Genomic DNA, 17,532 nt, shown 5'->3' on the forward strand with positions numbered 1-17,532 from the left:
GGCGGCGATCAGCGATTTTTATTGTGAGTGCGATATTGCGGCGGACACATTGCACACTTTTGACACATTTTTGGGACCATTCACATTTATACAGCGATCCCTGCTAAAAAATTGCATGGGAGTGATTCTTACTGTGTGGGGGGGGGGAGGTGACCGATGGTTGTCCCTATGTACAAGGGACACACCATCGGTCTCCTCTTCCTGACAGGACGTGGATCCATATGTTTACACACACAGATCCACTGTTACTGGGTAATCGCGCCAGGCACGCGCATCGGGTCCCCAGTGACATTGTGGCGCATGCGCCTCCTAGTGGATTTTAAAGGCGCAACGTCATGTGATGTCCTCCCAGAACAACAGGGTCTTCCTCCCGCCATCTTTTGATGGCGGGCAGTTGACAAGTGGTTAAAAAAGGAATTGTCGAAAACTTGTGTTGTGTCTTTATTCACTTTTTTGGTGAATGGGTAGGGCCATACTCATTCACATTAGTGGGGGGGGGCAGGATCTGAGGCCCCCCTGGTTAAAGGGGGCTTTCAGATTCTAATAAGCCTCCCACCCGTAGACCCCTACAACCACCGCCCAGGGTGGGGGCATGAGGACAAGGTTCTTTGGGGTGGGGGAACCCCAAAGCACCCCCCCATGTTGAGGACAGGTGGCCTGGTTTGTTTCAGGAGGGAGGGGCTCACTTGTCCCCTCCCTTTCCTGACCTGCTGTGCTGCACACTGGGATAATGGCCTGGTATGGATTTCGGGGGGGGTACCGCATGCAGTTTTTTTACATTTTGGTGTTTTTTCTGAATTTTCTATTTCCGGCAATCTTTTTTTTACATTTCAGCTGGGGAAGCATTCTGGCTCACTCCTTAACCATTTGGCGACCAGCGCACGACTATATACGTTGGCACAATGGCTCGGCTGGGCGTTTTGCTATGTCTCCTTTAAGACGCGGCATTGTGGGCGCCCGCACTGATCGCTGTATAAATGTGAATGGTCCCAAAGTGTCCGATGTGTCCGCCATAATGTCGCAGTCACGATAAAAATCGCTGATCGCCGCTATTAGTAGTAAAAAAACAAAACTATCCTCTATTTTGTAGATGCTATAACTTTTGCGCAAACCAATCAATAAACACTTATTGCAATTTTTTACCAAAAATATATAGAAGAATACGTATCGGCCTAAACTGAAGAAAAAAAAAGTTTTTTTATATATTTTTGGGGGATATTTATTATAAGAATCTTTTTTTTTTTCAAAATTGTCGCAATTTTTTTATTTATAGCGCAAAAAATTAAAACCACAGAGGTGATCAAATGCCACAAAAAAAAAGATCTATTTGTGGGAAAAAAAGGACGGCAATTGTGTTTGGGAGCCACGTCGCATGACCGCACAATTGTCAGTTAAAGCGAAGCAGTGCCAAATCGCAAAAAGTGCTCTGGTCTTTGGGCAGCCAAATGGTCCGGGGCTGAAGTGGTTAACATTATTCAGCTATTCGTCACATAGAAATTAAATCGGTCGATCATTTCTTGACCGATCCGAATTGGAATCCTTCCAAAAATTTGAAATTCACTAGAAAATGAATAAACTAAACAAAATTGAAAACAAAAACAAAACTAGACTAATTCCGAAATGGATCGCCGGTTCACACTGGGGCGACTCGTCAGGCGACTCAGCCGCCTGACAAGTCGCGTCCCATTCTAGTCAATAGAACCGTTCTAATAGGAGCGACGCAAGTTCTATACAGAAGTCATTTTGCAAGTCGCCTCTGAAGTCGTCTTCAGGACGCTATGCATACTAGCTCATTATGCCTTTGTCTTTCAGGGTTTTTTTTTGCTTCTAATCCCCTTGTGGAGGCTTCCATGTGTGGATGGACAGTTTATGGTTACACAACCTATCACATTGCTATAATCTTTTTATATGGACTATAAACTGAAGGACTTATGAATAAATGGTTGTGGAACGAATCATTTGAGTTTCCATTATTTTTTATGGGAAATTTCACTTTGATATACAAGTGCTTTGGATTACACGCATGCTTCCGGAACAAATTCTGCTCGCAATCCAAGGTTTTACTGTATTTACCGAGATGCTATAATCTTTTTCTGAAATTAAGGTATATGTTTTGAATAGAGTAGAAAAAGGGTTATAAACCCCTGTCAGGTTATCTCTCCCTTTAGACAGTTGTCCCCAGAATAGGTGTTCTCCTAACCTCTTGTTCTGGGGGCAGTTTTAGAATTTTGGGTTCCCTTTTACTTTCTTTCTAGGTGGCATTGGAGAAAAGAACAAATATAAAAGGGTTCTATTCTTTTTTTGGACATACTCACACAAAATCAGAGAGGTAGAGACAATCTTCAGTTTTAAAGTTAGAGTCATGCCGCGTACACACGATCGTTTTTCGGCATGGAAAAAAACGTAGTTTTTCAGCATGTTCAAAATACAAAGTTTTCCCAACTTCATCATTAAAACGATGTTGCCTACACACCATCGTTTTTAAAAAATGATCTAGCAAAGCGCAGTGAGGTACAACATGTACGACGGCACTATAAAGGGGAAGTTCCATTCGCCTTTGGACTGCTTTAGCTGATTCCGTGTTAGTAAAAGACGATTCGCGATTTTATGTCTGTTACAGCGTGATGAATGTGCTTACTCCATTATGAACGGTAGTTTTACCAGAACGAGCGCTCACGTCTCATAACTTGCTTCTGAGCATGCGCGGGTATTTTACGTTGTTTTAGCCCATGCACGATAATTTTTTTACAACCCGAAAAACAACATCGTTTAAAACGACGTTTAAAAATGCAGCATGTTCGAATTTATTTTTGTCGTTTTTCAGAACCTGAAAAATGATGTGAAGCCCACACACGATCATTTTAAATGACGTTTTTGAAAAACTACGTTTTCTTCATGCCGAAAAATGATTGTGTGTACGCGGCATTAGAGTTAGAGTTATAAGGAATTGACCTGTCTGTGACTCCACCATGGAGGTTTATTCACTATTCTCACACTGATCCTCCTCCTGGCCAATCAGGAAGTGGGTTGTGAGACCTGCCACCCGATTGACTAAAGGACAGGCGATCCTTTTGGACGCCGAGGAGGGAGGAGACAAATGGCGGAAGATGCCATGATGCAGAGGAGGAGACACCCACCTGTCGCAGCACTGCCCGCCCGGAACCTAGATGGGGTAACATTGCTAGGGTAACACTCTTAGAGCCGACTGTGGGAGAGTGCGGGTGACCAGACTGCCGGGAGCGCGGGGAGGGGGGGTGGTAATTATTTGCCCCCCCCCCCAAAAAAAAAAAATCACCAGCCGCCACTGGCAAGAAGACTAATTAACTACCTCGAGCGCTCACTAGCACCCTGGTAGTTCATTGAGAACTAAAAGCCGTTAGCCACAAAGGCAGTCAGTACTTGTAGTTCATTCATTCACAGATCTGCGTGAATGAATGACGTGCATGGCCGAGTGTTATCCTAACAATGTAACATGTTCCCAAAGGTGAACTTATCCTTTAAAAACTTTGGGGCAGATCCACATAGATCTGCACCGGCGCAGCGTATCTAAGATACGCTACGCCGCCGTAACTTACTTGGCTTTGTTTCAAATCCACAACGAATTTGCGCCGTAAGTTACGGCGGCGTAGTGTATCTCTGGCGGCGGAATTTAAATCGGCGATTAGGGGGCGTGATTAATTTAAATGAAGCACGTCCCCGCGCCGAATGAACTGCGCATGCTCCGTTTCTAAATTTCCTGTCGTGCATTGCGCGAAATGACGTCGCAAGGACGTAATTTTTTAAACTTAGACGTGACTTACGTCAATCCCGATTCACGGACGACTTGCGCAAAAAAAAGAAAAAATTCTAATTTTGACGCGGGAACGACGGCCATACTTAACATGGAAAATCTAACTATACGCTGCAAAAAAGCAGCTTTAACTATACGCCGGAAAAAGCCGACTAGAGACGACGTAAGAGAATGCGACGGCCGCGCGTATGTTCGTGGATCGTCGGAAATGGCTAATTTGCATACCCGACGCGGAAAACGACATGAACGCCACCCAGCGGACGCCGAAGTATTGCATCTTAGATCCGAAAGGCGTACGAGGACGTATACCTGTCGGATCTAACCCAGATACCGTCGTATCTTGGTTTGAGGATTCAAACCAAAGATACGACGCAGGAAATTTGAAATCTACTGATACGCCGGCGTACTCTGTCTCTGGATCTGCCCCCTTGCAAGTACAGAAAAATATCTGTTGATTTCCAAGAAATACATTCAACGCTGAATCCCTAAATGAAAAAGTCATCAGCAGACCTACCTCTTGAAGCAGGGATGATGTGTTGAAGATGGTGACCCTGTTCTGACATCCACACCAGAGCTTTCCAGAGACGGATACCATTTTGGTGACGGGGTTTCCAGGGGAACCTAAAGAAATCGTTTTGGAGTTCTGAGGATCCCAAAAACTTCCTGGAAAACAGAGGATGCAAGAGATCAGAGAGAACCAGAACAGAGGTGTACCTATCCATTTCAAATACCGATAGATGTATTCCTAGTATCCTCATATCTACAGACACACACTATATGGTCATACATTTTCGGTCACCTAACCCACACACTTATATGACCTGTCATCCCATGCCGGGAGAACACAGTGATTACTGCTAGCGGCTATAGATGCTGGCAAAAATCGCAAGCTAGAAATCAGACATTCTGGTTGTACCAAAGTCAATTGATGGACGGACTTTAGTACAATCGGCCTGCCCATACATGGGATCGCATATTTGGCTGGTCCCTGCTGAACTGGCCAAGATTTGAACCATCTTTGGCTGGCTTATTAGTCATGTGTGACTGAGAACAATGGGCCAAATCTTCAAAGGAGATACGCAGGCGGATCTCCTGTTCAGCCTGCGTATCCCTGTGCCTATCTTTGGAACTGATCCTCAGAAGGATTTTTCCAAAGATAGGCATAAGATCTGACATCTGTAATAGACTTACACTGTCGGATCTTAGGATGCAGTACCGCATCCGCCGCTGGGGGCATTTTGGGTCGAAATGCCGCTTTGCGTATGCAAATGAGGACTTAAGCAGATCCACAAAGCTTTTTAGCTTTGTGTTTTCTGCGTAAGTTACGTTTTGCATACGTAAAATTAGGGATGCTTTTACAAGGCCTAAACTGTTTAGACCTTGTAAAAACAAACCTTTTTTTCGATCGCCGCGTTTTTTTTAAAATTTTGAATTTTTTTTCCCGGCGCGTATTTTTTTTTTTACCCGACGCAACTTTATTGTCCCGTTGCGATCCACAAAGCCCGGCGTAAAGTACGTTCGCGCGATGCAAGTCGGGAAAAATGACGTCACACGCATGCGCCGAACGTCCGGCGCGGGAGCGAGCCTCATTTGAATAGGAATCGCCCCCTCGAGCAGACGACCGCCTTGCGACGGAGGCACTTAGGTTACACGGCGTGTAATTTCTAGGTAAGTGCTTTGTGGATCGGGCACTTAGGTAGAAATTTAACGCCTGTGTAACTTAACTGCTGAAAGTTAAGTTAGGCAGCTTTTTTGAGAATTTGGCCCAATGCACTCTATACCTGCTTGGGGTTATATCTCTGATAAGGTGGCTGCGTGACTGAATAAAATAGCCGAATTAAGACAGAAGACTATCTGTGGAAGGGAAAAAGTTCTATCCTGACAGCCCAGATCCCCAAAGTGCCCATCCCAATATCTCGCTGATGGACTCTTTCATGGTCCAGGGTCTACTTGCAATGGGCAGATTACAATGGACTTGCAATGGGCATTCATCAGAGGAAACCACAGTATGCCGAGATTCAATCTACAAGGATGACACTTCCACTCGGGTACAGGTTATATAAAAGAAGGTCCAATACTTTCCCCTCACCTGCTTCTCTCTGGTAAACAATGAGATCTCCATTTGCCAATGACACAAACACTTGGTTGTCCAGATATCTGCGGGGGCCAAAAAAATAAAAAACAGCTTAGGTTGAGCTGCCAACTGAGCATTAATGAGTAACATGAATAGGAAATATAGGGGGTGGGGGGGCTGGGAAATAACTTGCTACCGCCGACACTCACAGTATACACATGATGGCCGCTGTGTGCTGCATCTTCATGCTGTTCTTGCGGTTGCGGATGTTGTCAGAAGACTGATAGACGTGAATGCTGCAACACAAAGATACAAATTCTCATGCTTTTTGGACAAACAGTTGAAAACACAGTTACAATACATATAATGTGTTCTGTTTTAGCTGACAAGGGAATTGTAAATTTGTACAGCCAGTCTGGTGATTTACACACATTTTTTTCACACTGCTCAGCCAGATCCACATAATACCGGATTACATGCTCTTTACTCCTATGTGTGGGTTTTTAGAAGGATGATTATTATTATACAGGATTTATATAGCGCCAACAGTTTGCGCAGCGCTTTACATCAAATCAGGGTTTGACAAATTTGTTCGGAATCTAGGAGCCAGCTAAAAAAGTTAGGAGCCAGAAAACCACCCCGTCCCGACGAGCTTGCGCGCAGAAGCGAACACATACGTGAGCAGCGCCCGCATATGTAAACGGTGTTCAAACCACACATGTGAGGTATCGCCGCGATTGGTAGAGCGAGAGCAATAATTCTAGCCCTAGACCTCCTCTGTAACTCAAAACATGCAACCTGTAGCTTTTATTAAACGTTGCCTATGAAGATTTTAAAGGGTAAAAGTTTGTCGGCATTCTGAGAGCGGACGCAATTTTGAAGCGTGACATGTTGGGTATCAATTTACTCGGCGTAACATTATCTTTCATAGTATTAAAAAAAATGGGGATAACTTTACTGTTGTCCTATTTTTTAATTAAAAAAAGTGTAATTTTTTCCCAAAAAAAGTGCCCTTGTAAGACCGCTGCGCAAATACGGCGTGACAGAAAGTATTGCAACGATCGCCATTTTATTCTCTAGGGCGGGCGTCACTAAATGGCGGACCGCGGTCCAGTTCCGGCCCCAGTGGCCATTCTACCCGGACCCCAGCCTCGCCTGTGTGTCTCTGTGGCCGGCTCGCCCGCCTGCAAATGCCGCTATATACACAGCATGGCAGGCGCAGCAGGTCTGTGCCGTCTCTGCACTCCCCCCTCCCCACACTGCCTGTCTGCCTTATTCACACAAACATGAATCACGACCGCGCTGGACAATGGGCGGGACTTTTTAAGTTAAAAAGTGGGTGATTGGTTGCTAGGCAGCGGGTCGGTCCCAGCAACAAATCACTCGCTTTTAATGAGAAAGGTCCCGCCCATTGTCCAGAGCGGCCACGCTCCATGTCCTGTGTGAATAAGGTAGGTTTTCTGTGGGGAGGGGGAGTGTTGTGCTGTGCAGGACAGGACAGGGGTTTGCTATTGAGAGGATTGTGATGGGGGGGAGTCAGTCTACGATGGGGGGGTGGTCTGTTATTGTAGGGAGGGGGTTGTTCAGTCTGTGATGGGGGGGGTCTTTGAATTTGGGGGGTCCGTCTGATTGGTGGGTCAGTCTGTGATAGGGGGTCTGATTTGGGGGGGTCAGTCTGTGATAGGGAGATCTCTGATTGTGGGGGGTTCAGTCTAAGATGGGGTGTTCTGTGATTGTGGGTGGGGGGGGGGGTTCAGTTTGTAATTGGGGGGGGGTTAAGTCTGATTTGGGGGGTCAGTCTGTGATAGGAGGTCTGTGATTTGGGGGGTCAGTCTGTGATTGGTGGGTCAGTCTGTGATAGGGGGGGATCTGTGATTGTGGGGGGGGGGTTCAGTCTGTGATGGGGTGGTCTGTAATTGGGGAGGTCTGTGATTGTGGGGGGGTTCAGTCTGTGATTGTGGGGGGGATCAGTCTATGATAGTGGGGTCTGTGATTGGGGGGGGTTCAGTCTGTGATTGGGGGGGTCAGTCTGTGATTGGGTGGTCTGTGAATTTGGGGGGTCAGTCTGTGATTGGTGGGTCAGTCTGTTATAGGGGGTCTGATTTGGGGGGTCAGTCTGTGATGGGGGGATCTGTGTTTGTGGGGGGTTCAGTCTGTGATGGGGTGTTCTGTGATTGTGGGGGGTTCAGTTTGTAATTGGGGGGGATCAGTCTATGATAGTGGGGTCTGTGATTGGGGGGGGTTCAGTCTGTGATTGGGGGGGTCAGTCTGTGATTGGGTGGTCTGTGAATTTGGGGGGTCAGTCTGTGATTGGTGGGTCAGTCTGTTATAGGGGGTCTGATTTGGGGGGTCAGTCTGTGATGGGGGGATCTGTGTTTGTGGGGGGTTCAGTCTGTGATGGGGTGTTCTGTGATTGTGGGGGGTTCAGTTTGTAATTGGGGGGGATCAGTCTGATGTGGGGTCTGATTTGGAAGGGGGTTGTGATTGTGGGGGGTTCAGTCTGTGATGGGGTGGTCTGTGATTGTGTGGGGTCCATCTGTGATTGGGGGGGTCCATCTGTGATTGGGGGATCAGTCTGTAATAGGGGGTCTGTGATTTGGGGGATCTGATTTGGGGGGTCAGCCTGTGATAGGGGGATCTGTGATTGTGGGGGTTCAGTCTGTGATTGGGGGGTCCATCTGTGATTGTGGGGAATCAGTCTGTGCTGGGGGTGTCCATCTGTGATTGGGGGGGGTCGGTATGTGATGGGGGTCTGTGATTTGGGGGGTCAGCCTGGGATGGGGGACCTGTGATTTGGGGGGGTTTGTGATGAGGCAGGGGGATGTGATGTAAGGGGGGGGGGCTGAGGACACTGATGTAAAAGGGGTTCTATGATTTCTGCACTGGCAAAACACAGGTCTCTGTTTTCTATGTGTCCTGTTCACATTGAAACAGCGCCCCTGCGTGCTGAGCAGTGTGGTGCAAAATGCATTCTGTTTCTATGCACCGCAACTGATCTGTGCTGTCTAAAAATGAAAGAAATGTATTTTGAGATTTTTATGTCGATTTCGATGGTGTGTGGGTCTTAAAGGTGTGTGCATGTGTGTGGTGGGGGGGCGCTGTGAAGTGGAGGATATCATGTGGCGTCATAGCACCAATATGACATTCGGACCTCCGCTGGAAGAATTTTTTTCCGACCGGACCCCCGTGAATTTTAATTCACTACCCCTGCTCTAGGGTGTTAGGATAAAAAATATATATAATGTTTGGGGGTTCTAATTAGAGGGAAGAAGATGGCAGTGAAAATAGTTTAAAAATAGTGAATAATTACATTAGAATTGCTTTTTAACTTGTAATGCTTAACTCGTAATACCAACGGCCACCACCAGATGGCGCCAGCTCACACATCTGGTGGTAATAACTTGTAATACCAACGGCTCACCACCAGATGGCGCCAGCTCACAAAAAAAAAGCCAAGTCGCCAGGACGCTATTTCTAGTCGCCATGGCGACCTGGCGACCGGGATTTGTCGAGCCCTGCATCAGATGATGCATATTGTGTTGCATTGCCTATTCATATTCAATTGGCCTAATGTGCTTCAATGGTCCAACACAAGGCAACGTATATGCTCTTTAAGGAGAGCTGTACTAGTTATGGCAACTACCTCCATCTGTGGGTCCCCTTATACGGATGACTTTTACCCTATTTTCTAACTTGGTTGGATGGTCTGGAATTAACCTTTTTTGACGTTCTCTGTGCCTGGAGCTTCAATGTCCTGCTTGTAAAACGTTCTATATGATGAGATTCTCCCCTGACATAGTGTATGTCCAGTTTAATTAATGCTGGTACTACTTATACTACTCAGGTTTACTTATTAGATGGCAACCATGTGCCGCTAAACACATTTGAAGCCATACATCTTCGTTCCTGCCATATATTATAGTTAAAATATCTCTAGTCCCTAAATATTTAACGCTCCTAAAAAGAAATACACAAGCTCCTAAAGAAGCGATCTTCGTGAAACATGTAGAGCTTAAAGCGGAGGTCCACTCTAAAAAAAAAAAAAATAGCCAAAAAGGCTCCAAAAAATTAGATTTATTTTTTTTATAATTTTTATGCTTACCAGAAAAGGCTGTTGCTAGGCAGATAGTCCTAATCTGCCACTTTCTATTCCCCGGTGATCTTCTCACTTCTACTGGCGTTGCCTCCTGGGAAATGGGGAGAGCTGTCTTCTGGGACCTTGTGTGTGTCCCAGGAGACATCCGCCCATTTACAAAGCGACTCGCACATGCGCAGTAGGAAATAGCAGTGAAGCCGCAAGGCTTTACTGCCTGTTTCCCTTAGTTAGGATGGCGTCGTCGGCACCCGATCCGAAGGCTAGGTAAGCTTTTACCTTTTTTTTAACCACCTCACTACCGGCCGCCGTCAATTGACGGCGACACAATAGCTCTCTTGTTCTGAGAGGACGTCATATGACGGTACATCTTGCCCCGGTCTTCCTTCTGGGTTCGCGGCCTCTGGCTACATGAGTGGCCGGGGGCGCGATGGCGTTAATCCAGCGCATGCTCGCAGGAGCTACAGTTTCCGGCACGGGCTCTCAAGGTCCGGCACTGTAAACTGGACTTTCCAAGCGCTTGGACGGGCTGCCCTTGGTGCCAACGATCTCCCATGCCTTGCAATCACATACTGACTACCAAGATGTTACCTGACACATGAGACTATGAAACGCTATACATATCTTCTCTGAGATGCGTATGTTCACCTGTATGACTAAAGTATAGCTTTTGTGGGGTTGGAAGTCTAAAAGTTGGCAATATGTGATAGCAAGTGACATTTTTGGTTGGTGTGCATTACACCTTTATTTTCTTTTTTATTTCCCTTTTCTTTCGCAATGTTTGCATAAAAATTATTGGAAAAAAAATAATAAACTGGCCCTAGTATGTTCATGTATGCATATACTGGTAAGTTAGGAGCTTACGGCCAGATTCACAGCGGAGATACGACGGAGTATCTCAGATACGCCGTCGTATCTCTCAGAGTATCTATGCGACTGATTCATAGAATCATTTACGCATAGATATCCCTAAGATCCGACAGGTGTAATTGTTTTACACTGTCGGATCTTAGGATGCAGTACCGCGGCCGCCGCTGGGGGGAGTTTGCGTCGTAAACCAGCGTCGGGTATGCAAATTAGGAGTTACGGCGATCCACAACGGATTTTCGCGTTCGCTACGTCGCCGCTAGTCTAGTTTCCCGTCGCAAAGTTAGTCGTCGTTTTTGGTGCCTTAACTTTACACAGCAAACGTATTGCTGTATAAAGTATGGCCGTCGTTCCCGCGTCGAAATTTAAAAATTAACGTTGTTTGCGTAAGCCGTCCGGGAATACGGAATTACGCTACCCGTGTCGCCGTTCAAAAAAATGACGTCACTACACGCAAAGCACGGCGGGAATTTCGAAACGGAGCATGCGCAGTAGGTTCGGCGCGGGAGCGCTCCTAATTTAAATGGCACAAGCCCATTTATATTACGCGGGCTTACGCCGGAGGCCGCCGGCATAGGTTTTCATTGCAAGTGCTCTGTGAATCAGGCACTTGCGATGAAAACTTGCGGCGGTGTAACGTATCTACGATACGTTACGCCGCCGCAATTCTACCTGAATCTGGCCCTTAGATTGTAAGCTCCTTGAGGCAGGGACTGATGTGAAAGTACAATATATATATATGTACATGGATGGTTTTATACAAGTATCTGTAATAAATGAATAAATACAACGGCAGCTTATATGTTGACGTGAAAAAATAAAATAAAATAATGTTCTGAGCTTCTCGAAGTTCAGAACATCCAATTTCACTCGACGAAGGAAAGCAAATGGGGCTGTACTGACTAGGTGGGTGTTAAAGTTTTAGATAATCATAACAAATAGGTCAACAAGGTTTAAATCTAAAGACCCTTGTGTGTCATTCATTTTAAACATTGTTTAAAGTTCTGCATATTTTCACACATATATAATAAATAAGGTGAAAACTTCATACCTGACAAAAGAGCAATAACTACCTTTCTTCAAAGCATACTATGCATGTACAATAATAAAGATAGGTCACTTTTCCTTTCATACACATAATGTACAATGAATCGACTTGATGTCTCTCACCAGCCATCCTCAGTGCCTAGCCACATGGAGCTCTGATAGGCCTCGGGGTCGATGCTCATGAGGTCCTCAAGGCTGCCCCGCGTGATAGAGCTGCGGCTGGATCTCCTCACTGCTGGTCCGTCTGTTGGGCTTTCGCTCTCCCGGCTCTGGTTGAAGTTGGTGGGAATAGGGAGGAACCCAGATTCTTGCTCCTCCTCCGAGCTGGTGGTCTCGGCTGTGGTGTCCTTAGCACTCGGCATCTCTTCATCTGGGGAACAGAAGCTCATTAGATGCAGACACAACAGATTACCTTAAAGTCTCTGTGCAGAGGACTGACGCCCTCTGTTGTTTTGCAGCGCTGTAGGTCTGTCACCCTAAGGGGAGTGTTGGGCCTCTACAGAGAGATCATTGCTTACACACAAAGATCAGGGTTTCTACTCTGTAGCATGCTTCCTCAAAAACCAAACTTATCAAGAAGGATGCAGCATCGGTTCCCCGCCGCCTCGAAGACTGAGAACCAAGCGATCAAAGACCACTGCTCACTCGGTTCTCAGTGCTCCATGAGCAGAGAGCTGGTGACTGTTAGTCACTGGCTTTCTGCCTCTCCCCCCCCCCCCCACACTTACTAGAGTGCTGGGCTATGGAGGGGGCAGGATTGGCCAGTTCAGGCTTTCAGCGGCTCGCTAAGAGGCTGAGCTGGGTATTGGTCCAGGCATGTGGGCGGATCCTGACTTTGTCATGATCTTGCCCCAGCCTGGACCTGCTCTGCGATGTCAGCAGGCTTCAGCCCGCTGTCTGCTGAAAACGAGTCACAGGAGTGCAGAACAAACCGCACTCCTGTGATTCACAGGAGAAGTACAAGCAAACCAGATTTGGCTGGACTTCTTCTTTAGACCCCTTTTTACACTGAGGCAGTATTCAGGTGCTTTAGCATTAGAAATAGCCTTTGAAAAGCACCTAAAAAATCGCCTCCCATTTAATGCAGTGTGTCTCTTTTCATACTGGGGCGGTGCGCTTGTGGGACATTCCAAAAAGTTCTGCAAGCAACATCTTTGGGGTGGGTTGGGAGCACTGGCCCGGATTCAGTAAGATTTGCGCATAAATTATGGAGGCACAGGGCAACGATTTTGCCCTGCGCCCCCGCAAATTTGCGCCGCTGCCCACGATTCACGGAGCAGTAGCTCCGTAAATTGCGAGGGCGCGCCGGCAAAATTGCCCGGCGTAAGCCAGCGCAATTTAAATGATCCCGCAGGGGGCGGGAATCATTTAAATTAGGCGCGTTTCCCGCGCCGATCGTAAAGCGCATGCGCCGTCGGGAAACTTTCCCGACGTGCATTGTGGCAAATGACGTTGCAAGGACGTCATTTGCTTCAAAGTGAACGTGAATGGCGTCCAGCGCCATTCACGAATCACTTACGCAAACGACGTGAAATTCAAATTTCACGACGCGGGAACGGCGGGTATACTTTAGCATTGGCTGCCCCTACTATTAGAAGGGGCAGCCTTACGCTAAAGACGCCGTACGGAAACTCCGTAACTTGCGTACGCAGGGCCCGCGCAACATTGTGAATCGGTGTTAGTATGCAATTTGCATACTATACACTGAGCACAATGGGAGCGCCCCCTAGCGGTCATCGCAAGAATGCAGCTTAAAATCTGCGTGGCATAAGAGCCTTATGCCACGCAGATTTTAGGCTGCAGTCGGCGTTACGATGTTCCTGAATCAGGAGCATTCGTAACGCCGGAGCAAGTCAGCAATTGCGCTGCGTAACTATGGTTACGCAGGCGCAATTGCTCTCTGAATCCGGGCCATTGTAAATAGCGCTCTCAAAACGCCCTGCCCATTGCAAAGAATGGGCAGCGCATCTAAAGCGCCTTAAAAGCGATTTGAAATCGAAGAAAAACTCAACTTTGTGTGGGGTAAAAACACCCCCACTAGTGACTGAAAAGCGGCAAAAAATAAATAAATAGCGGTGCGTTAGCGCTAATGGCACATATGCTCAGTGTGAAGGGGGTCTAAAGCAGTGGCTGTGGCTTTTTTGAAAAAAAGGTAAAAAGAAACTTTGCACATTTTTTTTTCTTTTGAAACACCTGGAATGTATTTAGCCAATTCAAACTGAAGGTTCAGTTGGGCTTTAACAGTAACTCTAAGACTAATTTGCATACCTAAATCATTTTTATACATATTTGAAAGAACATACAGTGGAATCTTGGTTTACGAGTAACGCAGTTAATGAGCATTTTGAAAGACGAGCAACTTTTTATTTTTTATTCTGACTCGGTTTGCAAGTGTTGTCTCGCAAAACGAGTAGAATTCAAGCTTATGGGGTGTGCAGTATCGCATTTGGCTTGAGGTGCAGGGGCGCCGGAGCCGCTCGGAAATACTCTGTTCCCGGGTGTTTCCAAGCCTTTCCGAGGTCAGCCGAGCTGTCCCGGATCATTTACGAGGCTCTCCGGCACCCCCCAACTCTGGCCACATGCGGTATTGCATGCCACTGAAGTCAATGCGGAATTAACTCGCTTTGATATGCAAGTGCTTTGGATTACGAGAATTCTCCTGGAATTATGCTCGTAATCCAAGGTTCCACTGTATATGGTTTTTGTCTGGCACGCTGATTTAGTCAAAAAAGAAATCCTACTCTGTTCATAGGCTGAAAAAAAACATTAACCACTTGAGCACCGGGCCATCGTCAAATGACGGCTTCACGGTGACTCTGAATATTCAACAGGACGTCTATTGACGTCCTGTATTCCACCGGCCACTGGGGGGCGCGCGAGCACGCCCGGCGCGTCCCCGAGATGCCGATGCGCGTGCCTGGCGGTCGCGATGTCCGCCAGGTACCCGCGATCGGTAACGACAGAGCAGGGACGTGGAGCTCTGTGTGTAAACACAGAGCTCCACGTCCTGTCAGGGGACAGAGGAGACCGATCTGTGTCTCTTGTACATAGGGACATAGATCGGTCACCTCCCCCAGTCACCCCCCTTCCCCCACAGTTAGAACACAATACAGGTATACATATTAACCCCTCCCTCACCCCCTAGTGTTAACCCCTTGAATGCCAGTCACATTTATACAGTAATTAGTGCATATTTATCGCATTAATCGCTGTATAAATGTGAATGGCGCCAAAAACGTGTCAAAAGTGTCCGATGTGTTCGCCGCAATGTCACGGTGACAGTAAAAAAAAATCGCAAAATCGCCGCCAATACTAGTAAAAAAATGTATAAAATAAAAATGCCATAAATCTATCACCTATTTTGTAAACGCTATAACTTTTGCGCAAACCAATCAATATATGATCATTGCGATTTTTTTTACCAAAAATATGTAGAAGAATACGTATCGGCCTAAATTGAGGGAAAAAAAAGTTTTTTAATTTTTTTTTTTGATATTTATTAAATAAAAAAGTAAAAAATAGTGTTTTTTTTTTTTAAATTGTCACTCTTCTTTTGTTTATAGCGCAAAAAATAAAAACCGCAGAGGTGATCAAATACCACCAAAAGAAAGCTCTATTTGTGGGAACAAAATGATAAAAAAATTGTTTGGGTACAGTGTAGCACGACCGCGCAATTGTCATTCAAAGTGCGACAGTGCTGAAAGCTGAAAATTGGCTTGGGCAGGAAGGTGCGTAAGTGCCCGGTATGGAAGTGGTTAATATACAGATTGCAGATAGTAAGGGTTAAACAAATGTATCCTGATGGCAACAACCAGACTAAAACCCGTACTGGAAAACAGTGGGAATGACAACATTTTTGATGCAGCAAGGTGAAGCAAAACTTACTGCCAAAGCTGGAGGAGATGGTCGAGCGGCTGGCCTGACTCTGGAGGGTTCCCGAAGGGCTAGGAGAGGACTCATCGTCGGTGTCGTCGCTATCGAACGGCACCAAATCCCGGCTGGCACTGTCTGTGTGTTCGGAGAGTTCCAGAGACGAGCCGGAGATGGAGATATGGAGGCACTGCTGGGACGCCGCTTCATCCAGAGAGTTCTGCGGGAGGCGCTCAGACCTCTGGTTGGTCAGAGCTGCTGGCCTGTCTCTGCATTGGAGAAGACATTATTATTGAGATACCTTCCAAATCTAATAAAAACTTGTTTCATCTTTTCAGTAATGCATTCAAGGTAATCACAACACTTTCTTTGAAACTGCATGACTCAAACAGTCCCACATGTCTTGATGCCCCATTTAGCCCAGGTTAAAAAAAAAGAAAAAAAAATAGAAGAAAAGCTGCTAAGACCCCTGTAACGGAATGACCAGTGACAAACAGACTTTGGAAGGATGAGGGGTACTCCTGTACCGGCGTCACCAAGGAGTCTTATGTCTAGGGTCACCTTATGTCCAATAGGGCCATAGGGTGACTGAGAAATGATATCAGAAATTACAGGACAGGGGACATTACTGATAGCTCATATTACAGGATCTTGAGATATTGCAAAGTGTTGGTTTATTCTGACCCTACCAGTCAATAGAATGACTCTTTCAATGCGTAGCCCAGGCTATTGAGTTGTTAAATGAGGCTGGCTCCTGAAAGACCTTTCATCGTGTGATAACACTGTTTAAAGCCTATTGATGATCAGGCGTGAATACCTTTCTGTCGGAGACAGACCGTCTGTCTAAAGATGTGGATTGAGGGGAAATCATTGTGTGATGGTGTTTTGTTTGAATTCTATTAATAAAGGAATATGACTTCTCAGGTGTAGTGATTAGGTCATGTTAATTATAGACCGGCGCTGAAATGTCTGGAATGTTTAGCAATTAGCCCATCTGAAGGTGTATTGAAGCCCCCCCCAGTGTGTGATGTTGGGGGTGGAGAGTTCTTTGTTCCTTTGATTATTTTAACCTGTTGTACTGTATATAAGAAAGCTAAGTTACCATTAAAGATGTCTTTCATTTGAAACCAGAACCCAGGGCTGTGTGTCTCGGTTATTCTGGGAAATTGGATGGATCGGGTCCTGTTGGAGTGTCAGATAAGCTGTCATGGTTGATGGAAGGTCGTAAACGGTGGTGACCGTTACAACCCCGTACACACGATCGGAAATTCCAACAAGAAAACCATGTTTTTTTTTCCGACAGAATGTTGGCTCAAACTTGTGTTGCATACACACGGTCACACAAATCTTGTCTGAAATTCCGACTGTCAAGAACGCGGTGACGTACAAGACGTACAACGAGCCGAGATCAATGAAGTTCAATAGGCAGTTTGGCCCTTCTACTTGATTCTGAGCATGCGTGTTTTTTTGTGCAACGTAATTGCATACAGACGAGCGGAATTTCCAACAGGAATTTTTTCCATCGGAAAAATAGAGAACCTGCTCTCAATCTTTTGTTGGCGGAAATTCCGACAGCAAAAGTCCGATGGAGCATACACACGGTCAGAATTTCCGTCCAAAAGCTCACATCAGACTTTTCTTGTCGGAATTTCCGATCGTGTGTACAGGGCATAAAAAGGTATATAGAACAGGCATGTAGAAATTCCAGAAAATATCTGCAGAAATTTTCATTGTTCCCGTCTTTGCCCAAATGCCCAGCTGTTTTGAAAAGGCAAAGCTTTGAAAAAAAAA

At 46.1% G+C, this 17,532-nt stretch overlaps 1 protein-coding gene across 2 annotated transcripts in view; it reads right to left on the reverse strand.

Moving 5' to 3' along the window:
- The window catches only part of ARHGEF17 (Rho guanine nucleotide exchange factor 17), a 394,561-nt gene that overhangs the window by 12,772 nt on the left and 364,257 nt on the right, over positions 1-17,532 (reverse strand). For both annotated transcript variants that reach the window (XM_040340055.1, XM_040340054.1), the window contains exons 15-19: positions 15,757-16,010; positions 11,995-12,241; positions 6,074-6,160; positions 5,880-5,947; positions 4,305-4,453 (exon numbers count right to left, since the gene is read on the reverse strand). In XM_040340055.1, coding sequence (XP_040195989.1) covers positions 4,305-4,453; positions 5,880-5,947; positions 6,074-6,160; positions 11,995-12,241; positions 15,757-16,010 — 805 coding nt within the window. The remainder of the gene's footprint in view (positions 1-4,304; positions 4,454-5,879; positions 5,948-6,073; positions 6,161-11,994; positions 12,242-15,756; positions 16,011-17,532) is intronic.

This window comes from Rana temporaria, chromosome 2, assembly GCF_905171775.1.
Source record: "Rana temporaria chromosome 2, aRanTem1.1, whole genome shotgun sequence".
NCBI lineage: Eukaryota > Metazoa > Chordata > Amphibia > Anura > Ranidae > Rana > Rana temporaria.